The following is a 25444-nucleotide window of genomic DNA, read 5'->3' as shown; positions in this document are numbered from 1 at the left end:
TGCACTGCTCAAACATACAGTACATGTTACCTACTGTAGGTATCGGCTTCAAAAGCTTTGTTGTGAAAAACTGAGATTTGGAACTTTGTGTTATTTGTGCATCTTTATTTTGTAAAGACGTGATTCATTTTTAATTATTTTTTTATTTTATTATTTGGAAATAGCAGAATTTGCACATTATTTTATATTTTTGTCTGTCTTACTACAACATTTCTGAAAAGTAAATCATTTATTATGTTCAAACAGTTACTCAGTACTTGAGTAGTCTTTTCAACAAGTACTTTTTTACTCTTACTTGGGTAAGTTTTTGGTGGACTACTTTTGACTTCTACTTGAGTAATATTATTTTGCAGTAAGGCTACTCTTACTTGAGTACAAATTTTGGCTACTCTACCCACCTCTGCATGTCGGTAAGTAACGTGTAGACAATGGTAAGTAGAGCCCCTCTTGAAGTCTGATGATTTGAATCAAGCAGTCTGTTCTTAGCAAAGGTAGCAGGTATAAAAGAGATGGAATGGCCTATTGCTATGCCCGTCATTTTTAATTTCAAACTGCCGTGTCATGGTAAATATTTAAGAAGAGCTTTCACAGCCGATACAAAAGTCAGAAATCATGCAGTATGCGTCACATGGCGGTGGCAGACAACATTCACCTTAGATTCAGCAGCACAAACCCCCTCTTAGTCCTCTACCTGTTCAGCACTTACTCAAAAAGTTGGCACACATTATATTTAGAGTTGAAAGCAGTTTGCTTTTTACTTTTTTGTCATAAGCACTACTCTGTCATAAATATGCTTTTCCTACCAGATTATTAATACACTCCTACAGTATACATTGAATTTTAATAAAACTTTAACAGAGCACAGTCACAGCAAATTGTAAAAATCAGTGGTGTGAGTGTGCCTGTTAACGTACATATGCTACGTATGCAGATCATTAATAAAAATGCATTCAAAGTATAGTAATATAAATAATGACTGCAGCAAAGCACTGCGGCTCTCAGGCTGGACTTGAACCACAGGCTGCTGCCATTCTCCTATCCACAGCTTGCTTTGCTTCCTCCTCAGGTCTCTATGACTTGTTCTTGCGGTCAGGAAAGAATCTTCTCAGTTTATCTTTCTAGAAAACAAAAAATAAGATGCAACATTACATATAACAGAGCCAGCTATATCTCTCTATTATAATAAAAAAAAAAACCTTGGGATGAGACGTGACTTTCTGAAGAGACTTTTTGGAACGAAGTCCCACAAGATGGAGACCTTTAACATGAGATTCTTTCAAGTCACGTCATACTTACAAACCTTTTGGGAGCAAGTCCCGGTCATCTAACCTTTCAGTCGTGGGAATGCTTTTGGCAGACACACTTCATGTGCTCTCAGCTCTTATAAATTTTATCAGGACAATAATTTTATACGTTCTAGATGACACGTCAATGACAAAGCGAAGAAGAAAGAGCGGCGCATTGAAAAGAGACCCAAATACGTTGAAGAGAAAAGAGTGCAAAAAAGAACAATAATAATCTATGTGCAAATTCAGAAAATAAGGAAAGTAATAATCAGCCTGGACCAACTGGAACTGAAAACCTCGCAGGTCTAATCAGGCTCAGAAATAAAAGACAAAGAGTAAAAGACAAAGTAGAACTTCATAAAGACGTTCAAAAACGCTGGCGTGATACAATAGCTTTTGTTATGACAATTAACAAATCACAGGGACAAATAATCAAAAAAGTCGGTTTATTTATGAGAGAGAACGAAACGATAGTCACTCACGGGCATTTGCACGTTGCGTTGTCAACGTGTAAGTCCAAACACAGAATCAAAATTCAATGCGATCTTGAAGAAAAGTTAATTCCAAATATTGTTTTTACTGAAGTTTTAAAGTAAAAGTGAAAATAATGCATATGTAACAATATCCATGAAAATAACAATCTCATTAAATTGTATATCCAGGTAATCAAACCTGGAATTTTAATCAACAAATAAAAGATGGAAGAAATATCTATCCATCCTTTCTCCAACCCGCTATATCCTAATGCAGGATCACGGGGGTCTGCTGGAGCCAATCCCATCCAACACAGGGTTCAAGGCAGGAATGATCCCCAGGCAGGGTGCCAGCCCACCGCAGGGTGCACACACACCCACACACCAAACACACACCAAGCACAATTTAGGTTTGCCTAACCTGCATGTCTTTGGACTGTGAGAGGAAACCGGAGCACCTGGAGGAAACCAACACAGACACGGGGAGAACATGCAAACTCCACCAAGGGAGGACCTGGGAAGCGAACCCAGGTCTCCTTACTGCGAGGCAACAGCACTACTCACTGCGCCAACAGAAGAAATATCTTTACCATTAATATGCAATCCGCTGGTGAGCTGACAGGGCTGGAGATGGCAGAGAGCAATTGGGCCAGAGAAGCTGAAAAGTGGTGAGAATATAGATACAGCGGAACTAGGAAAAGTCTGGAGAAGAATGACTTGGCTGAGATGTAGGAGCTATGAGAAGAGACTGAAGGAGCTGAAGTGTATCAGTACAAGAAAATGGAGATTAGGAGGTGACTTGATGAATTGTTTTAAAATTATGAAAGGAATTAGTACAGTGGACCCAGGCTGTTATTTGAAAATTAGCTCAACAAGAACAGGGGGACATTGTTAAGGGAAAACTTCACACAAACATTAGAATGTTTTTCATCCCACATTACTAAGTAGTGTGGTGGAGAACAGAACTTTAGGGACCTTCAGATCTCGACTTGATGTTATTTTAGAGAAATTAGGTGGACATGCCTGGTGAGCTTTGTTGGCTGTTCTTGTGAAATTTCTTCTAATGTTCCAGTGTGAAGCAAGACAGCTCAATGAATGGTTCTAGCAAACCTCACAAACCGGTTAGATGTCACGTGTATCTCTTATTTATCCATCTAGCCAACCACACCATTTGCAATTCACAATTGAGAATTTCTTTACCTCTTTGTGCAGGATGTGGTATTTTGTTGCATCTTGTTATCCCAATTTACAAATTAAAAACAGATGTTAACCAGTGTGGCCACTTGACAGTAAATATTATCTCTTATGATTAACATCATTGTCCGGTGTTAATAATCTGATTACAAAACTCCACCCCGATATCACTACATCATCTATTGCTTATTCTGTTCTCACTTCTGACCCCTTTTTACTTATTTCTCTTTTTGCTTTTGTTGCATTGTCGTGTTGAAGGGTCAAATGCCAAAGAGGTGTGAGCAGCAGGCTTTTGAAAGGTCACCTTGTTCTACAGCCCACAGCCTGTCCCCCACCGTCCTATCACTACAGCAGACCCCCAGGTTCGGCAACAGGATGAGCTTCAGATCTGAAACAATCGCTTGAATGGACCAGTCTGATGGGTCGGCCTTGTGTGGTCAGCTCTTGTGTGGTCACTTTGAGAACAAACTAGGAAAAAAAAATCCAATGCACTGATTGCAAATTAATGGAAGAAACAAACACAACATTTGTAGGACTGAGCTTTTAAGCTTCATTTGTGAAATGACAATAATAGAAAAATATAACAATGTAACAGCAAAAACAATAGGAAAACAAGATCAACTGAGTGTTAATAACAGTCATGTTTCAGTCCTTTAGCATCTTCTGGCCTTTAGTGTTTTATATCTTTTGCACAAAGACCGAATGTGTCTCTATATCTGCAGGGGGGGATGCTATTATGTTTCTGAGGACCCTAACAGAGCTGTTGACCATTGGCAGCCAAAGTCTCAACTCCCTGGATGTTGTAATTCAGGGCTTTCCAGTGTTCATTTTTCAGGTCAGTTAAGACCATTGTCCTGTTGTATGGTCACATGTCTAGGAGGTGAGAGCTGAAGCCCTCTGAAAGGTCAGCTTGCTCTACAGCCAGCAGCACGGACCTTGTCCCTCACTTTATTGTCATTACAGTGGGCAATATGTCTGCCTCCATCTCTGGCAGCAATATAGCCAAGCAGGTCTGATGGGTCAGCTTTGTTCTTGTGTAGTCGCTTGAGAACAACCATCTTTGGCAGCCATTTGTTGTAACAGACCACTGAAGCCTTGTTAGCAGTTGGAGTGGCTTCCTCGATATTCTGTTTTGAAACTCTGATGTCATGTTTCTCCCCTGACTGGGGTTCATAATCTCATTTCAGGTCTGTTTTGTCTAATTTTTTTATTTGTATTAATGTTTCTTTTATTTATTATGTATATTTTTCTTTGTGTTTATTTGTAATTGGAAGTAGCACAGATTATGTCCCATGTGTTTTGTGGGTGGTTCCCCAAAGGGTGGAGCCACCTGCCAATCTCTGCCAGGAATGACCCGCCACCTTTTTTTAATGGGATAGCCTGCCATAGTTCCTTACACAGTTCATTACAAGTGCACTAGGGAGTTATCTGTGCCTTGTTATGCTTTTTTTGAACCTCTGCTCTGTTTTTTTGACTGTGATTTTGGATTCTGTATTGGGACTTTGTTTACTGTGAATTACCTTGTCTTTTCAGGCAATTCCTTTATGTGCTTTGGAGCTTTGTGCTTGCACAGCCTTTTGTTAAAATAAACTCTGTTGTTTTATAAGGATCTTTCACAGCCCTTTTGGCGGCTAGTTGGGGTTTTAACAGTGTTTTCTCCCCTCTAGTGGGAAATCTTTTGGGTGTTTTAGGACTTGTGCTTTTGGGATTTCCGCAGCCATGACGGGTGGCACATGAAATGTCTTGTTACCTTGCTTCTGGTGACATGCGAGGCATTATGGAATACAATTACAAAATTCTTTGTCCTGTGTATAAAACCTTAAATGGCCAAGGTCCTGCTGACTTGTCTAAACTTATCACTACTTACAAACAAGATAGCACATTAAGATCTCAAGATTCTGGCCTTCTAAAGATTCAAAGGAGTAATATGATAATAGTGGGTGTCAAGCATTTAGTTACAAAGCCTAAAGTTGCAGAAAAATAGATAAGAGAGGTCTCTTCAGTCTCAGATTTTAAATTCAGGCTATAGACTCACGACTTTAGTCTAGAATACCCTGACTAGAGCTGCTAATCAGCGGTGCATATTCCATCTGTGTCTGTTCATCATTTGTATAAGTAATATTCCATTTTACTTTCTATATTTTATTTTGCTTCTTGGTATCCTGATGTGGCACTTGGTGACATCGCTCTACTGCCCAGCTACTCTCTTGTCCACGGAAAAGTTGTCTCTGATAACTGGGAGCATTGACATCATCGGATGAGAAGATTCTGCTATCAGATAAGATGGCCCAGCAGTAACTCTGCTATGGAATGACCAGGATGGGGAAGGTGGCTAGCTGGCTATGGTCTCAAGTGACTGTGTCTGACTTTGTCTTTAATGTTCTTATTTATATTTGACTGTGGACCCCCCCATAGATTATTTCCTCCAAGGATCCTGCTGACTGGATTTTTTGTTTTCATCCCCCTCAATATCAACTGACCGTAGTGCTGGGCTTCATTTATGTTAATCTGCTTCAAGCTACTTTGTGTCTTGGTGTATTCTTTGTGTGACTAGTAAAATTTGCATTTGCATTTTACCTGAGAACTTGTCACAGCGCTTTGTGCCTACAGTCAGTGAAGACTGCGATACCAAAATAAACTGATGTTACACATGTGCTCCTGAGGACCACCTCTTCAGCTCTGAAGAGGTAAGCAGTTGCATCTTGGGGCAAGAGGGGGCACTGGTGCTAACAGTAGCTTCTCCTTTTCCAGTAGCATCAAAAAGCAGCAAAGGCAGGGCTCACAGCGGCCTGAGTCGCTCCCAGAAGGTGGCGTCACATATTGACAGGCATTTGAAGAGGACAGAGCTCCAACTCTTTTGTTAACTGTATATCTGTTTGATGGTTGACTGAAGTCACTTCATTTTCTTGCTTGTGGTTGGTCCTAAAATGCTGTTATTTTTGTTCTAATTGAAAGCAATGCCTCGCTGCCCAATCTGTATTGTTGGTTAGAGAGCTAAAGCAAATTGACAACTGTTGGTGAAAGTACATCAAGTTGTAACCATAACGTCCTCATTCCAGAAAATATTGCTTTTACTTTTTCCATCAGTATATATGGCAATAAAGCAAAGTGGAGGAGTAGTGCAGCATCATAAGGTTTGAGATTAAGTGATGCAAAGTCACGTCCAGAATTGTGCTCGAACCTATCAACTTATAGGCTTTATAAACACTCTTTGTGACAAGTAACTCATTTTCGTTTTTTAGTAGCTTATGCCAAGAACTTACCTTCTGCACTCCAGGGTGTTCCATGTTTGTAGAAGCCCCATTTGGGTGCTTGTTGACTGATGAGTCGTTGATCAATTCATAGGTATTTTCACCGAAGATCCTCTTTGGCTGGACCTGTACTGGAACTTGATCATATGTATTATCCAGCTGAGGTTGTGGCATCTGTGGTCTTGGGACCTCCCAGTGACATTTCTTCTGGGGCCATTGGGCTCTTGCAGGTACATGCTCATAGCAGTTCTCCTCATGATCTTGCCAAGCTGGAGGCACCTCTCGATTGACATCATAGTCGAGGGATGAGTGAGGTGTGTGCTTCAGGTCTGAATATAAATTCAAAGGAGCTGCTTCTTCTGGTGGCATCTTTGTGACTTCTTTTAGGGATGTACCTGGAGGTGTGTTGAGCTTGAAGTTTGGTGACTCAGTCAGATTGTCATCCTTTAGTGTCAGAGACTGGCTTCGACGCTCCGTCAAGTTCAGTTCAGAATAGATTGTACCAACGCCTCTGGTGCTCATGTTAGTCATAGAGTAGGTGACACTCTTCAATGGAGACTCGCATGGCTTCTCTTCTGTATACTCTTTATTGCCACCTCTTGTATTTATTTGGGGCTGTGGACGGGTAATAGTCTGATAAGATGGCTCCATTTGAGTGGCTGGAGTAGGTTGGGGTAGTGCTCTTCTTTCAAAAGATGATTGTCCATGGAGGGTTTTTAAAGGTGATTCATGCTTGCTCTGAGAAGGAACTGCTTCTTTTCCATGGTCCTGTAGAAAAATGATGCACAAGTCAGTAGGAGTGATGAGATTTCTGGATCAATGACTTCTTTTGGGCCAGTAGGTCACACATGTTGAGAGGCTGCCAGTTGGCTTTTAATAACTTATGTGTTGTTTTCAAATCTAATATGCCCAATTTAAACTTAACAGTGTTTGAATGAATAATAAATATCATTTTAACAAATCATGTGAACTAAACCTTCACTGAAATATTTGCACTTTTCTTCCAGAGTGTGTTGTGTTTATTGAATCCGCTGTTTCCCAGCTTTGTCACAGGGTTCTCAAAAATGTTTTTCATATCAAACAGAGTCCCCTGCTGTATATCTTTAAATTCAGATTCTCAGTGTTACACAGTATAGAGAGGTGTAACCCAAGTCTTACCTGAGATGTTGGCTCTATAGCTTCCTGTGAAGATCCTGATGTCAGATTCTGAGGTACTCTACCGTACTTTGGGGGCAAGGCTGGAGGCCTCATATCAGCACTCTTCTTATCTGAAATTTCCCTTTCTACTTTTCCAATAGGTGCTATGTCAGATTTCTCTTTCCACATGTCTCTTGCTGCTTTTACGCTGACAATGGCTTTTTTATTCTCTCGATGGTTAATTTCATCATAGATCTGGCTGTCAGAGGACTGTTGACAAAGACAAAAAGAAGATGATGACACAAAGCAGTTATAATTTTGCATATATTTTTTGTTGCTGCCTTAAATGAAGTGTGGTGGCTCTGATGCCAGGGATCTGCGCTGGCAATCAGAAGGTTGCAGGTTTGAATCCCATAAACACCAAAAGTGAGTCAGCTCCATTGGGCCCTTAAGCAAGGCCCTTAACCTGCAATTGATTTGTCCTGGGCATGATGTTAAGTTGCGTCTAACCCTGCAATCAGGTCCTCCAGCTTACAGGGAAAACCTGGGGATTAGTGGCAGGATTGGCACTCCAGCCACCGTAAAAAAAACCTCACACTGTTCTAGCGTGGTGCTGAGGTGTCATCTGCTGCACTCAGGTCCCAATCCAGGTGGCATGTCGTGTGGTGGGTGCGGCAATGTGCTATCAGCACATGCTCCCAACCTACTATCTCTCTTAAATGAACCTTGTGTTTCACATTTACAGGGAATAGGCTTAGAAGGGGTACCAAAAGAGGAAGAAAATTTTGGTGACAATTCATCTCAGGATTATGTAATTCCCTTGTGCCATGTATGTCCCACCCATCAATGCTGACAATTAAAAACCCAAGAAAACACCATTAGCAACAGTGAGACAGCTTGAAAAGGAATGGGAATGGACTCCCTTGAGGCACGAATGTCGATGAAACCATTGGCCGTTAGGGATTCGAATAAAAAATGAAGTTGAAAATTGTTTAGGAAATAAAAAAAATGGTAAGCACCTAAGTCCCATCCGCTCCTACCCGAATCATGGTGCGCTTTACAGAAGAAACAAGATTTCGACACAACCTCCCTGTTAACTTTCAGATTGATTTTATAAATCAGATTTGGATAACTGGATCAAACTAAGTATTATAACAGAGCAACCTGTCACAGACAAATGTAAAATAGGCTTTGGAACTCTTTGTCACCGGTTCTCCTCCTTTTGTGCAGTCCAATGATGCACACAATCAGAATACAGTAAGCGTTCCTGTACAGGCAGTTGTGTCTTTTATAACACATGCATGGAGGCAGCAGTGGCTGTAAAATCAAGCAGCGGGCAAACAATGTAGAGTAATAGCGTATTTTAGACTGCAATACTGGAATGTGTAGTATGGGCACCCTAAGAAAAGAAGTGTTAGAACTTTCTTAGATTAGGGACATGATAAGGTGAGTACAAGAAGTAAGTTTAGCACCATCTACAGTGGATTCAGAAGGTATTCAGACCCTTTCACTTTTTACACACTTTTTTTAGAATTGACTTTAAAATCCTGCTTATAGTTTACAAAGCCTTAAATAATCTCGCTCCATCTTATATTTCAGAATGTCTTACACTCCAAATTGTAACCTTAGATCTTCAAATGAATGTCTGCTTAGAATTCCAAGAGCTAAACTTATCAATTTTTTAACACTTCCTTTAATATTTCTATCTGTTACTAGCGCCATCTATTGGTAAAATCTTTAACTCTTCTTCATATGAAAATTTCATTTCTTAATTAACATGGATTAATTGATCAATTAGTGAAACTGATTATTGATTCATGTATTGTCATCGGAAGTGAGCAAGTGTGCAAAATTTCAAGTCATTCGGACAGTAGCAAGTGGGTTAAATATCGATTACAAGATCTGTACCAGGCAACAAACAGGCGAAGTTAAAATAAGCGTGGTAAGTAGAATACCACATAAAATAGCTAAAGAGCTGAGCAATCTGGAGTGGTGGACAAAGAAGGACATGATGAAAAAAAAGGCCATGGAGAACCCCACTGCTCAACGACAGACATAAAAAGACAGTAATCCACTTTGAGAAACCACAACACTTCTGGGAAAATGTTCTGTGGACAGATCAAACCAAAATGAAGCTCTTTGGCAATGCAGACTGTGGTGGAGTGTAAAAAAGTAATAATAATATCTAGTATAGAGGTTGATAGATATTTTGTATGTTTGTATTTGTAAAATTAGTTTTATACTTGTATAATTGTTAAAGGGCAAGGAAGCTGGACAAACCAGTTTCTCTTCTCCTTTCAGAGTTTCATTGATAATAATTGACCAGAGAGGGCCTAATGTTATGACTTAATTGCATCCTTTCTTTCTTGTTTTTTTTTTTTTGTTTTAAACAGGAACAAAGTTGGACTTGAAAAAGGGTTTGTGCCTGACCTGTTTCATTGGTGAATGATCCAGGAAGTTGTTTCCTGCAGAGGCATTAGCTCTCTTGGAAATGTGTTCTTTTAATATTGTGGCTTATTAAATAATTAAAAAAAGGCGATATCCCTCCCATAGTGATTACGGCGGTACAAGAATCACATGAGACAAAATATCTTTTAGCTTACATTTACTGACGTTTTACGCAGTTACAGACGGGGAGGCATATGGACAGACTTTATCCAGGTGGGAATCTGGATCAACACAGTCAGCCATTTTCTCCGTCCCTACGCTGGGAGGTTTTCCAACACCTCGTGTGTCGGCACAGCCTCGAAGGGTCTGGCCACTGTCCAGACCTTTTATATGGTTCTTGCTTCATTTGCTGGTCTTCTCCGTCTCCAAACAAGGGCTGAATTCCTCTCCCACAAAATACAGAAATATCATAGTGCTTACATGTCGATTCTCATTCTCCCAAGAAGGAAAGAAGGTTTGTGCTGATAGAGGACAGAAATACCCTAACCTGTGTTTAAGCTGACTATACAAGCCTCCAGTTGTCTTTGGCTATCTAATCCAATGCTTGGTCAGCAATTCTAACTGCTGAGCCCGTGTGTGCCACAGTTAACATGCACATGTGAATAAAACTCATAACAGTACTGTCCAGATACAGTGACATAAAGAAAAATGTAGTATTACAGAAGTGTCCATGAGATGTGTGAGGAGCTGCAGAGGGACAATACCTGGCTTGCAAAGGCATGCTCCTTCTGCCATTTTCCATCCTGAAGAGAGCTGACTAGAAATGAACTAACCAGAAAGACATTAATGTAACTACAAGCTTTTGTACCACTTGAAACCACACATTTAGCAATATCACACAGTCTTGGGTTGAAACCAACACAACACACTTTGCTCCCTTATTATTTTGGCATATTTCCTATAACACATAATTAAATGTGTAACTCCTTCTCCTGCCTATTCTTTTACTGGAGTTGAGGTTATAGAAGTACAGTAATAGGGAAAGCCAGAGGAACTGATGCACTACAGTATCTGACAGTGTGGTAAGTGTTTGGGACATAATAAAGAGTATGAAAAGGGGAAAATAGGGTCACCTACAGACCCCCACTATGACAAATAATACATTTGTAGGCAAAGAAATGAAGCCCAAAATGAAAAGACTGATAAGCAGGGATGATGAAACAGCATATAGAGATGAGGTGGAATGGCTGTCCTCATGGTGTGAAGACAACAATCTATCTCCCAATGTCGACAAGACAAAAGAGATAATCGTGGACTTCAGAAAATCACATCCTGCTTATATCCCACTCAGCATCAATGGTTTAGATGTTGTTAGGAGTACCAAGTTCCTCGGTGTGCACATAACTGAGGATCTTACATGGACGCATAACACCTCATCACTAATCAAGAAAGCCCAGCAGAGACTACACTTTCTAAAGACAGCTGAAGCGAGCAAGTCTTCCCCCTTCCATCTTCACCATGTTCTACAGAGACACCATTGAGAGTGTTCTGACCAGCTGCATCACGGTCTGGTATGGCAACTACAACATATCCGACCGCAAGTGCCTGTATAGGATAGTGAAGACAGCAGAGAACATTATTGGGGTGCCTCTCCCTTCACTACAGGACATATTTTACAAACTCAGTGTCCGCAAGGCCTGCAGTATTGTGCAAGACCCCTTACACCCCTCACATGGACTTTTCACACTTTTGTCATCCAAGAGAAAATAGTGCAGCATCAGATACTACCTCAACCACCTCTAAAAACAGAACTTTTATACATGCAAGCCACCTTCCTGCAAAGACGAGTGTGCATGTAGAAAAGAACTGAAAATCTCATACTGACCTTTAAGTATTTTGCACGCTGCACTCTGCCATGTGAAACATTCTGACCTGTCATTGTCTACACATGTCTTAAACAACTATTATCATACACTGATAATATCTGTATTATCTATATCTATGATTTATTTATTATATTACATATTTATTGACTATATTTATGTATCTAGATTAACTATACCATTCATTGCATCAATATTCAGATTGCTTACTACACGTCAATATTGCTGCTACTTCTTTGTCTTGTCTTGTTTGTGTTTTCATTTTAATTTAAAATTTTTCATTTAAATTCTAATTTTAATTGAATTTTAATTTTTTATTTGCACTTCATGTTGTTACACTGTGGACCCTGAGCTTCGCAATTTCATCTATCTGTATACATGTATATGGTTGAGATGACAATAAAGTCCGCTTTGACTTTGACTTGACTTGACTTTGAAAAGAACACCCTAATAACAGTTAAATATGGTGGAGGTTTCATAATGTAGTGTTGCTGGTTTGCTGGAGACCTTCAACATGTTAAAGGAATCATGAAGCCAGAGGCTTACTAAAGTATTTTGAAATGAAATGCACTAGCGAGTGTTAGAAAGTGTGACAGATAGGGGGCGCTATCGCTCCCTTGAACCCCTGTCCAAGACTCCATACACCAGGTAAAAGTCCAAAAGTAGACTATATTTATTAACAACAGTGCACAAAGCACCCTCCTCTCCACAATACTCATAAACAACTCTCAAATACACAATAAACACAATCCTCCACTCCCAGACGCGTTGCCACCCTTCCACCCAGCTCAGCTCGCCGTCTGGGAGCTGTCACAGTCTTTTTATAGTCCCTGACCCGAAAGTGTTCCAATCCCCAGTTCATGTGATCCTTATCATTTCCAGGTCAGATAAAAAAATCCTTTTCTTCATCCCGGAAGTACGTCACTTCTGCTGTCGCTCTGCCTATGACGCACTTCCGGGTTATAGGGCACATATGACTCTCTATTCCTCCCTGCAGCGTCCTCTGTTGGGCCCTGGTGTATCCAGCAGGTTTGTAAGGGAAAACTCCATGGTCCATGATTCCCTGCTGGCATCCGGGGCACCTCCATGCTGGAGGGAGAGCTCCATCTGGCGGCCAGGGGGTATTGGCCGTGGTGACAAGCCGGCCATAGACCACAAAAGCAATGTCTGGGTCGAAGATCATGAGATCTCCAGCAGGACAATGAGCCAAGACATATACCCAAAAGCACAAAAGAATGAATGAAAATGCAAATATAAACTGTTTTAAACTGGCCAACAATGAGTCCTGATCTTAGTCGAATCGAGAACCTTTGGAAAGAGCTGAAAACCGCCATTGGTGAAAGGAATCCCGGAAACACAAATGAGTTGGAACAAATCACAGCTGAAGAGTGAAAGTTTGGAGGCTGTCTACACTGCCAAGGGTTGTGCAATGAAATATCAGCAAAGGTGCCAATAATCAGATCTTTTTTTCTCAGAAATTCACAGACATCATATGTTGTTGTATGCCTTTGAACACACTATCGTCATATCATTATGATATACAGTTGTCATATTTCCAGTTATGCAAGGGTGCCAATAATGTGGGCCACAACTGTACTCTTGGCCGCATAGTAGTCATTTTTTGCTTCACCCTCTGGGCTCAAGCTGGTAAGTGGAAGGTGGTATGTCACAAATAAAGACTAAACTCTTTGCTTACTGGGTGGGATTTAGTAGTGGGGGGCACAAGAAAGGAAGGAAACATCTGGTGATAATGCAACCAAGGCCTACATATTTCCCCCAGTTTTGTGGATATCCTGCTTTGCATGGAAGAAATTCAGTTCAGTTTATTCTTTAATAGCATTGCTCCCTGTAGACAGGCTCAGAGTGCTTATGAAGATTTACAAATACAATACTTCATTAAAACTGTGACAAATGGATGCTTAATTGGTCTCCGTGCCAATATGTATAAGACCAAAGCAAATTTATGCCTGACAATTTGGCACCCAGGGAGGTAGTGCTAAAGAACAGTCCTAATGGAGACAGTAACAAAGGAAATAGAGCAATGAGAAAGACACTACAATGCATCATCATTACAATATGCCACACAGAAAGTTTCTCCTAGTCTATTTCTACTGTATGTGCTGTTTTCTTACTCTTTTCTGAGGAAGACTACTGCTGTTATGTATGTAATGAATAATACTGAATATCAAGTTAAAGTCTATCATAAAATGCTTCCACGTCACAATGTGTCGCCTTTCTCATTTGCTCTCGGTACTTGCTTGATCTTTTATTTACTTTCGCTTCTTTTTCATACAGTACCTGACTGCAGGGCATTGTGAGATACTCTCCAAATGGCTCAATTGCTGTTGTCCTGTAGAATTCGAGCAAGGCAGGTAGGGTCTCATGTGTCTCAGTGTCTCCAGACACGATGAAATGTCCACTCTTGTTCTGGTTGATGACAAAGTGGCGGCAGCGGTCTTTACCCCTGTAATAAGCAAAGACCTGCAGTCAGAGTTTAAAACCTAATCTACCAACCTTTATTTTGCGGAAAGGAAGGGGAATGCATAACAGTAAGAAGACATACAGGCAGCTGGCATGGAGCTGTCTGTCTCTGCACCATAGATCATGGCATCACACTCTGAACGCTGGCCTTTCAAATTGGACTCACGGGTCACCATCAAAGACAACTGGCCACTTACAAGCAGCTCCTTCATGCATTGGCTCCTCAGTACTGCCACCTACAGGTAAGTCATTTGAAGGAAGGCAGCTGCAGAAAAGGTGTTGGTATGCTATGCATCTCAGCACAGGAATTCTGTGTCTCGCATTTTCTCTGGAGAGTTCAGGGAATGAAATATATGAGGCCAAACATAAGAGTATAACTACATGTATTTACAAAATGCAAACTGTAAGAGCCAGACTTGGAAAATTAAAGCTTTGGGTTAGTGTCTGCTTAATCTGAATAGCATATGAATTTCTTTCATAGTCATAGACAATGGTATAGTCTGTAAGTTAATATGAGATAGAACTTTCTTGCTATAATTAAAATACAATGTGATAATTGATGTTTAGAAGAGCTCCCAGTGCACAGGGACTTAAAAGACCAACTTTCAGCATAGAAATTGGATTGGCATACAGTTTTCTGACACTTCTTAAAAGAGAGGGAAAGGGGTTAGGAGCACGCGCTGATACAGCACAATGCCGCACCCTCCATATGACGAACCAACTCAGGATCCCAGATTGGGACAAGTGCAGCCATGCAACGGGTGAGTTCAGATAGTGGATAGATAGATAGATAGATATGCAGATTAGTATAGAGTAGAGGCACGGGACGTGAACCAGATAGATAGATAGATAGATAGATAGTCATAGATAGATAGATAGATAGAATAGATAGATAGATAGATAGATAGAAGGCACTATATAATAGATAGATAGATAGATAGATAGATAGATAGATAGATAGATAGATAGATAGATAGATAGATAGATAGATAGATAGATACTTTATTCTTGCTATAATTAAGATACAGTGTGATAATTGAGTTGGTTGATGTTTAGAACAGGTCCCAGTGCCAGCAGGGACTTAAAAGACCCACTTGTAGTATAGAAATTGGATTGGCATACAGTTTAATGACACTTCTTAAAAGGTTCAGAAACATTTAGACGTGATTTTGCAATGATTATAAATGAATCAAGATTTATAAGCTTTGAACAGAACTTCTCTAAAACAAGAACTTTTCTAATTTTTGCTATTTCAATTTTCTCTTTCTTTGTGTAAACTGTCTTACTTTGAATTTTTAGTAAAGTTTTTAAAAATGAAGATATTTTGTCAGGCGGCACGGTGGCACAGCTCACCACTGAATTTCAGTGGATTGCATATTAATGGTAAAGATATTTCTTCTGGTGGAACAGTGGTAGCGCTGCTGCCTCGGAGTTACGTGGCCCTGGGTTCGCTTCCCGGGTCCTCCCTGCGTGGAGTTTGCATGTCCTCCCTGTGTCTGCTCTGGTTTCTTCCGGGTACTCCGGTTTCCTCCCACAGTCCAAAGACATGCAGGTTAGGTGGATTGGTGATTATAAATTGTGCTTGGTGTGTGTGTGTGCCCTGCCCAGGGTTTGTTTCCTGCCTTGCACCCTGTGTTGGCTGGGATTGGCTCCAACAGACCCCCGTGACCCTGTAGTTAGGATATAGCGGGTTGGATAATGGATGGATGGATATTTTGTCTGTGGAATCATTTTAATGTGTCAGGCTTTTGCTGAATCCCATTTACAAGCTGGAGCTGCTGAACTTTGGTCATTTTGGGTAAACACAGCTACACAAACTTTAGGTTGACTCCTGAAGACTTAAAGTGACCCCAAAAACCGCAGCATGATGAAGTATGGCAGAGTACCACAAGAGTTTCTGTTTAAAGCTTCTCAGCTGATGGACTGAGTCCATAGGTCCTGTAGTTGAGAAGAAAGGGTCCAACCTGAAATCTGCGTGAGTGCATTTGGCATCCCCGACACTGTGGTTGGCCATAACTATTTAGACGTCTTTAAATACTTGTCATTTTTTGGTGTCATTACTTTTTTTGGGTTTGTTTTCAGTGTAGTTGTCTTGTCCTCTATCAGTACCAGCCATAACAATGCAAATGAAGTATATGACACATACGTGCATTCAGTTAATTTGACCTCCAATACATTTTGTCAAGTGCATCAGAAGTGAAAAGATGCTTGTAATTCTAAGGGGGATTGAAGAATTCGGTGATAAATAGAAAGTACCAGCTCATCTGTTATTCACAGCCGTTCATCAGCTAAAAAATAAATTGAGGGGATTTTGCTTTGCTTCTGAGAGCAGACATGCAACCTCTATTTCCCAGACTTGTAATGGGACTTGATGACTACAAATCCTTATTTTTGGCATTAAAATTAGTAATTTTTTTAATGTATTTTAATCGCATATTTGCATTTCTAGTTTCAGCTTTTATGAGTCAAGGCTGTGCAGCACAAACCATTGAAGAGGCATGAAAGTGTCCAGCACCACTGCTGCTCTTAAAGTTCGCTATTGTAATTAAAAAAGCACATCAATATCAGAAATGCGTCGAGCACAAGACATCATTTTGATCAGAACTGGGCTGAGAGCCCCCTGATGACTTTGAAAAAGCCACAAAAGAAGCCTCATCCGTGCTCTTTCCATTTTGTGCAAAAGAAGCCATCAGTATTATGGCCCTGTTTCAAAGAAATGCAAAAACCTGACACAAAAAGAACGGGCATGCAGAAAATAATTTTTTCAATTGTTGTCCATTCTCACGTTTTCCAGCTAACACCTCACCTCTTGGGAGCTTGTGCTCCTCCTGGACAGATTCAGAGCCTTGTGTTTGGGTCATGCAGTGTGTGTGGTCTGCACGTGCTGTCCATGACGTTGTGGCTTGTGCTTTGTCATCTCAAAGCCATTTGATTCTAAATCTGAAGTGTTTCTGTTTCAGTTTAGGCAGTTTACAGCCCAAGTGAAGGCTTTCAGTTTATTTAATGTTTAAATCTGTATTGCTGTGTTTCGTCAGATGATGAAAATGTCAGACGGTAAAACAGTTCTCAGCTGACAATGAAGACAGACCAGGCGCTATCATTTCATTGTGCAGGTGATTTTGTTCTAATGTGTTAGGTGCTTAAACTTGTATGTTCTCACTAGTCACTAGCAAAAGAGGAACGGATTGTATTAGTTAGGTAAGCTAATGTTGACATTCAAGAAGTCTGCTCACCATTAAAATGGCCCTATCGATATAAATAAAATAAAATGTCTGGCTGGCTGTCCAACTGTTCTCTCTATCAGGGGTCACCAACTCCAGTCTTGAAGGACCACTGTGGCCGCAGGTTTTCATTCTAAACCTTTTCTTAATAAGTTGCAATTTTTGCTGCTAATTAACTTCTTTTGAATTCATTTTATTTGACTTGTTCTTGAAGATTCAGACCTCTCAATTGTTCCTTTTTCCTTAATTAGCAGCCAAACAATAATGGAATACAAAATGAGCCAAGAGAACTGGTGTCTATCATACAATATATGGACATAAAGAAAGATGAAGGTCTCAGGAATGTCAATCTGCTCAGGTCCCCAAAACATTTTAACAGAGAAAATCAACAATTTCGGAAATGTCTGCTCATGCACCACGAGAGCAGCAACTTCTTCTTCTTCTTCTTTCGGCTGCTCCCGTTAGGGGTCGCCATAGCGGATCATCTTCTTCCATATCATTCTATCCTCTTTATCTTGTTCTGTTACACCCATCACCTACATGTCCTCTCTCACCACATCCATAAACCTTCTCTTAGGCCTTCCTCTTCTCCTCTTGCCTGGCAGCTCTATCCTTAGCATCCTTCTCCCAATATACCCAGCATCTCTCCTCTGCACATGTCCAAACCAATGCAACCTCACCTCTCTCTAACTTTGTCTCCCAAACATCCAACTTGAGCTGACCCTCTAATGTATTCATTTCTAATCTTATCCATCCTCGTCACACCCCTTAGCATTTTTAACTCTGCCACCTCCAGCTCTGTCTCCTGCTTTCTGGTCAGTGCCACCGTCTCCAACCCATATAACATAGCTGGTCTCACTACCATCCTGTAGACCTTCCCTTTCATTGTTGCTGATACCTGTCTGTCACAAATCAACCACAAGAGCAGCAACAAGCCATGGAATTAAAGAACGGGTTTAATTAACAACAAGACTCAGCAACTCATTAAGCAGCTAGTTGGAGTGAAATTGGTTTGGAGTTGGAGGCCCTCACTTAGTTGGTCTTCAGTTGGCTCCCTCACTTCACATTTCATTTCTGTTTGGGTGCAGTTTAAGGAAAGAAATGAAGCAATTCGGAGGAACAATGAAGAAATTCAGGGGAACACATCTTAAAAAAGCAATTTAATTAAAATGAATTCACAAGACGTTAATTAACAGCACAAACAGGGCACTCATTAAAAAAAAGGGTTAGAATGAAAACCTGCAGCCATGGTGGTCCTCCAGGACCAGAGATGGCGACTCAATCCTATACCCTTTGACCAATCTGCAACACAATTTTCATAGTTGCTCTCTGGGACCATACAGACAAGTAAGATTACTTTGAATCCCTAAATTTTGACCCGGGGGTCCCAGTGTTTTTTTTTTTTCCCTGTATGTGCTGCAGTTTGCACACCAGTGCCACCTGCAGCCTCAGACCAAGTAAAACATCCAAACAGGCTGAAGCCAGACTAGCAGATGAAATGATCACAGCTTAACATTACTTACAAGGGGCAATGCTCCGTGCCGTCTCTATCTACTGAAATATAAAAAGGAGTATCATGCACTTTAGCAGGGGTTTGTTGTGTGAGGCTTGACTGAGAGTGAAAGTGCAGCACAACACAAAATGGAATCAAAAGGGTGTTTGTTTAACTCCTGCTTTGTCAGCATAAATTAAGCACTACAAAGTCTCCACTGTAAATTAAGGGACAAGTCAGACATTACACCATTTATGGTTACATCCCAGCAAGGACTCCAGTCGGACCCAAAAAGAACACATTTTCAATTCAAGAGAGCAGAGACATTGATATGGAGGCAGTGCAGATGACAGAGGGACAGCTGGCAATAACAACAGGGTCACCACTTAAAAAAACACATAAACCTTTGCTTTTATTTCTTAACCCATTCTACAAATATACCTGAGCAATGCCAAGAATTTTGGCTACTAAACCTTTAAAGGAAATTTCCAGCATGATCCATGCTACGAGGTTCATACTACTGCTAGCTAAATTGTGCTAGGTAGGGTAGCTCTTTGTGGTGCTAAGAGGACAGGACAGAATTGGTCTGAATGACATTAAACGTCTACTACACTGCCAACAGAGACACATTCACATCCTTCATCCTAACTCCCTTAATCCAATCGTCGGGTTCCATCATCACTGACTCTCGACAAACCAATTTAGAGTTGTCTATTCACTTAAATCTTTGGGATGAGGGAGGAAACCAGAACAGCAGGAGACAACCCCATATAGACTGTGACCAGTTTGAGATTTGTATCACGTCTATTTGGAGCTGAAAGCTGGCAACATTAACCATTGTGCCACCTTAACATTCCACAAATACATGGAAACATCCGTACTCTATACTGTCATGCACCTGTATGTAGGGAGTGTGCCGCTGGTACTGGCATAATGGTGGATGAAGGAAAGGATGAAGGTGATGCATGACCACTAACCTCATATCCATTTCCTTACCTACACTGAAGGAGATGTCTGGCTTTCATATCCTAAGCTCTGTCCCTCCTGGTCCCCTCCTTATATAAATCTGACTTTTATTGTGGACCCTGATTGCACCAAGGATGGGGTTCTGACCTAAGAGATCCATCCATCCATTATCCAACCCGCTATATCCTAACTACAGGGTCACGGGGGTCTGCTGGAGCCAATCCCAAGGCAGGAAACAAACCTCGGGCAGGGTGCCAGCCCACCGCAGGGCACACACACACCAAGCACAAACTAGGGACAATTTAGAATCGCCAATGCACCTGGACTGGGGGAGAAAACCCATGCAGACACGGGGAGAACATGCAAACTCCACGCAGGGAGGACCCAGGAAGCGAACCCAGGTCTCCTAACTGCAAGGCAGCAGCGCTACCCACTACACCTCCGTGCCACCCTCTGACCTAAGACAAGTAACTGTAATTTGTTGATGACCAGCATGTGGTGCCTTTTCTGTTGATTTTGTTTCTCTTTTCCTTTTAACATTCAGGACATTAAACGTTGTTTTCCCAGGGACCCAAATACTTTTTTTGCCTTCTTATCTTTATTTTACAATACCCACACTCTCATTTGCACACGATATTCACTCACTTATATGACAGGATGTATCCAATTGTCCGATCACTCAGTCGGATGATGAAATTTCCAAGCAGCTTGTCTTTCAGCTGATCTTCAGCTTGCCTGTGAAAGACAAAACATTGGCAGTATTGTTCTTTTTTTGCTTCCACTCCGGCACAAAGCCTGTTATAACACTTCTGTCTCTTGAGTAGGTTACCAGTTACCATTTGTCGCATGCGGCTGGGGGTGGAGGCCAGCCGGGACGCCCAGGAAGACTGGAGGAGGGCTTGTGCCATCCAGACCACGAGGGGGCGACTGTCCAGGTTGTGTTGGGGGCCATGGGCAGAGGCCATGGAAGCCCAACCCTGTAGGGGCCCATGGCCACCACCAGGTGGCGCCCCGGTGCCTGAAGAACCCTGGACGTCAGCACTTCCACCACACCGGGAAGTGCGGGGGGGAAGAAGACTGGGGACACCTGGAGGGCTTCCGGGGTGTGTCCCCGGGGGATTGCCGGGAAAGCAGCTGGAGCCCATCCGGGTTGCTATTTAAGGAGGCCGCCTCCCTTCCGTCATCAGCAAGAGTCGGGTGGAAGAGGACGGAGTTAGAGAGAGGAGTGGAGGCGGCCAGAAGGAAGGCAATTTTGACTGTGAGGCCTGGACTTTGGGGGATCGGTGCTGGAGGCAATGGGTGTGCACAAATGATTTGTAAATAGTGTACATACAATAAATGAGTGTGTTGGGTGAACAAACGATGTCCGTCTGTCTGTGTCCGGGTCCAGTTCCACACCATTCAAACAGAAAGACCTATAAGTGAAAGTCACCAGTCCTGTAGAACTGGTCTAAAATGGTCCATTGTGAATGAATATGGGGTGAATACGTGAGGGTATCACACTGAGAGTCATGCATGAAAAGTCCCCTCTCTTAGGTTCAGAATCTTTGGAGTAAGGGTGGACCTATGCCCACCCTCCCCTGTACAGTTACAGTATGTCACATGTGGTGAATGTCTTGGCAGTGGACTATCTATCAGATAACTCAAATATACAGCCTTTGAGGGACAACCTCTAAAAATAAGAAACTTTATTGATAAAGGAAAGACGCTTCATTATAAGAGGACTGGAGCAGAAGGGGTCTCCAACACGTCGCTCGCGAGCAACCGGTAGCTCACAGCCCCTTTTCCAAGTAGCTTGCCAAAGGGATAATAAATCCTACATAAATTTGAAAACTTGATTAGTCAAATTCGGGGTGGGCGATCTTTCCAAATAATCATATCACGATCCTTTTAACACAAAATCACGATCCACAATCTGAATTGCAATCTATCTTTTCAATGTGGCATACACTTAAGAGAATATCCCAACTCAAACTTATCAAGACCTAAGTAACACTTTATTTTAAATATCAAACAAAGGCGAATTCAATTGTTCTCTCGTTTGCTAGCTAAGCGAAGTTAAGGAACATGAAGCTGGTGAGTGAGGAAGGCCCTTCCATCGGCCTGCTGCTTTTTTCTTGGATTCGCGCAAATAAATCGGTACTGCAAGCGAACTATGATACATAGCGAAATAAGAGAAGTCGCAAAATCAACTGGAATATTCAAGCAAATAATGGAAAAAAAAACAATCTAAATCCGTTAAGAAGTTCTTGGACAGACATACAGACAGACATCCATCCGTTGTCCAACCCGCTATATCCTAACACAGGGTCACGGGGGTCTGCTGGAGTCAATCCCAGCCAACACAGGGCACAAGGCAGGAAACAAACCCCAGGCAGGGCGCCAGGCCACTGCAGCAGACAGACATTGGATTTTATATATTATATAACAGTAAACCTTCAAAATAATGTGCAGTTAAAGTCTCAACAGCATTCTCAGCATTTCTTGAGCTTAGTAGAGCCAGATAACTATAAGAATCTTCACCAAGCAGCTCTGAAAATGTCTGCTTTGTTTGGGTCTCCATACTTCTGTGAGTCTGCCTGATTTTACATGAATGTCATGAACTCAAAGTTCAGAACAAGACTGACAGATGAACATTTAAATGACTCCATAAGAGTGAACCTCAGTGGCTCCACTCCACCAGACACCGGCCTCTCTTGTTGACTCCATGCAGTGCCAGTCATCTGACTAACTAAAAAACACATCACACATGCAACTGGACCTGTGAATAAAGTGAAACAGTGACATGTGACAAAATGACAAATGAATAAGTCATATCTGTGTATTTGGAATTGCATTGTTTTGTTTTGACAGCATTCATGTTTTAATTCAATAGTGTGAGATACGCTAGAAAATGCATGCAAACATACAACATGCACTTGTAGGTGAACTAAATATTTTTTGTGACGTTTTAATGTAAAATGTTAGTTATGGACACCAACACTTTGTAAATGTTCAGGCAGAACAAGCTAATTCAGTTTGTTTGGGTTAAAATAAGCTATGAGAATAAACGTTAGAAAACAAGAGTAGCTCTCAGCCATTTTCATTTTGTAAAGGTAGCTCTCAGGGGGAAAAAGGTTGGAGACCCCTGGGTTAGAAGAATGCCTGGCATGACATAACTTAACCGATAACAGAATGTCACTTTGTAATGCTAATTTATTCATTTTGGAAAACATGGAGGTATAGGAGTTAGCTCTACTGCCTCACAACTTCAGGAGACAGGGTGTAAATGCTGACAGTGCCACTGTTAAAGTGTATGTTCTACCTGTATCTGTATGAGCTTTCTCTCTGGCTGGTCTGTTTCTTTTTCTTCTCCAGCTCCACACAGATGCACAGTTTAGGTCGTTTGACTCCAAACTGTCCTGTTATGAGTAAGCATGGGTATAAGGGTAAGTCTGACTTGCAGTGCACTGGGACCTAATTCACGTTTTCTACCTACGTGCGCAGTGCCAACACTGGACCACTGGAACACTGAACTGGAGTAAGCAGCTTCACAGTGCATTCATGTACTTTCTGAAGCCAGTAATTCCAACAGAAGGACGCAGAGAGCCCAAATCCAGCAAATATAGAGTATGAAATTTACTGTAAGTTTAACAGTTCTGACATTTACACTTGGCTACTGTGAGTAATGAAGTAAATAAAAGCGGCCTAATTCACTTGACATTGCATAGATTCTTTCACCGAGGTTTATGTGGGCTCAAGGCAATTGAACTCCACTCAAGGAGACCCAACTCATACAAACATTGCCAAATCTCTCAACATCCTAAGAATGTTACTCCATTCCACAAAGTAGCCAATAGACACCAAACTGCGCTGAGTGACAAAGATTCAAAATGATCTCTAGTTAGAGCCACCATTGTAGTAAGACACAACTAGAATCCAAATGAAGCCTTGATAAAACCCAAGACGCCATTCCAGATATCACACTACATAGAAGAGAGGCACTGCACCTCGGCAGCAGAAAAGAGGAAGTAAAATAAGAAGATGCTTACTTTCTAGAAATGGAGCCATGGAACCACTCTGGTAAACTGCCATTGTGCAGGATTAGGGGAGCCTGGGTCTCCATGAACCATTTGAGTGCCAGTTCCTTCAGTGTGTTGTTGGCAGATGCATTTTCAGTGTCCCCGAAAGGCTCTGATCGCTCCATCTTCTGTGAGACAGAACTAGAGGCTAAGGTAACAGCAGCAGAGCACACGCAAATACAGCTGCTCATTTGCTTACAGCCTTTTCTTTAAATGGACTCATTGTTTCACTGACATAAACCCCTCGTCATGCGAACCACAGGATGTGATGTCTGCAGGCACAAGCCAGACAACACCTGAAGATTTCTTTCACCGGAAACTCTTGATATTTTTTGTCTTTCCTCTGTGCTAGTTATGTCTTTTACTTTTTCTTGCTCACTCCCTTTAATTTTCCTAGCTGAAATAATCCTTGATTTCTTCATTGTGCCATATTGAGCTAGATTCACTCCAGTCTGAGGTCATCATAAAAGGCACCATTCTAGCCCAGGAGACTCCTCCATTTATTCACCTACAGTTCTTTACCTGTTTCATAGTCATGGTGAGCTGCAGCCTAAGTCCCCAGCTTCAAACTCAAAGTAGGAACACACCCTGGGTGAGTTGCCAGTCCATTTCAGAGCCAACTAATACAATCTTATGAAAAAGTTTGGGAGCCCCTCTCAGCCTGCATAATAATTTACTTTCAACAAAAAAGATAACAGTGATATGTCTTTCATTTCCTGAGTCCTGGGATGTCTTTCATTTCCTGAGTCCTGGGGTGTTTTCCGAACAAAGATTTTTAGTGAAGCGGTATTTAGTTGTATGAAATTAAATCAAATGTGAAAAACTGGCTGTGCTAAAATTTGGGTCCCCTTGTAATTTTGCTGATTTGAATCCAAAGTGGTTGGATTAGCTCATTAAGCAAAGATTGTTCAGTATCATGGTTTAGGGGAAGGTTACAAAAAGTGATCTCAGAGGTTTAAAATGTCAGTTTCAACTGTAAGGAATGGAATCAGGAAATGGAAGGCCACAGGCACAGTTGCCGTTAAACCCAGCAGGTCTGGCAGGCCAAGAAAAATACAGGAGTACAAAGAATTAAGAGGGGCTCCCAGACTTTTCATATGACTGTACACACACACATCCACACAGTACCAATTTAAACTAACATCTCTGTTTTAAGTGAGGAAAACCAGAATACTTGGAAAAAACCCAGAAAGACATGGGGAGAACAGTCTCTTGAGCTGTGAGGTGGCAGAGCCAGTCATTGCATAGCGCCCCCAAGCAGCCATGAGTTGAGGTAAATCTTGGAAGCGAAAACCAATCAGATCGTTTTCTACTACCAAGATTCTACCAAGAATTGAAAGCTCGGGCCAATCGCAGCCCGTATCGGCTACCAAGAATTGACCATTCACAACCTGTTTCAGCTACCAAGAATTGGCCAATGAGGGCTCACTCGGCTACCAAGAATTGGTGAATCACGGCTCGAGTTGGCAACCAAAACTCGGAAAGGCCGGGCCAGCCTCTTGTCAGTTAATGTATTCTGCAAAAGCTTGTTCGAGTCGGTACACAGATACTTTTGAACTGTCTAAAAATGTTACTCACAAGTGTCGGTTTGTGCAGATATACTTACATTCA

General features: G+C 41.5%; 1 protein-coding gene across 1 annotated transcript; it reads right to left on the bottom strand.

Annotated features, from left to right (window-relative positions):
- Nucleotides 1-535: 535 nt before the first annotated feature.
- si:ch211-112g6.4 lies at nucleotides 536-23991 on the bottom strand. Its single transcript, XM_039773662.1, has 6 exons — nucleotides 23804-23991; nucleotides 20418-20507; nucleotides 13911-14076; nucleotides 7363-7611; nucleotides 6217-6972; nucleotides 536-1118 (listed from the first exon to the last, which is right to left on the bottom strand). The coding sequence occupies exons 1-6, from the start codon at nucleotides 23956-23958 to the stop codon at nucleotides 1071-1073; spliced, it is 1464 nt and encodes a 487-aa protein (XP_039629596.1). The 5' UTR covers nucleotides 23959-23991; the 3' UTR covers nucleotides 536-1070.
- Between the last annotated feature and the right edge of the window lie 1453 nt (nucleotides 23992-25444).

This window comes from Polypterus senegalus, chromosome 12 (genome assembly GCF_016835505.1).
Source record: "Polypterus senegalus isolate Bchr_013 chromosome 12, ASM1683550v1, whole genome shotgun sequence".
NCBI lineage: Eukaryota > Metazoa > Chordata > Cladistia > Polypteriformes > Polypteridae > Polypterus > Polypterus senegalus.
Note: the sequence above shows the minus strand (reverse complement) of the source record. Positions and strands in the feature narration are given on the sequence as shown.

Excerpts from the sequence above, each read along its gene's own strand:
- si:ch211-112g6.4 (XM_039773662.1), bottom strand. The coding sequence starts at position 23,958 with ATGGAGCGATCAGAGCCTTTCGGGGACACTGAAAATGCATCTGCCAAC. Across the intron at positions 7,612-13,910 it reads TCACAATGCCCTGCAGTCAG|TCCTCTGACAGCCAGATCTA; the intron begins GTACTGTATGAA and ends CTTTGTCAACAG. Across the intron at positions 1,119-6,216 it reads AACACCCTGGAGTGCAGAAG|AAAGATAAACTGAGAAGATT; the intron begins GTAAGTTCTTGG and ends TTTGTTTTCTAG.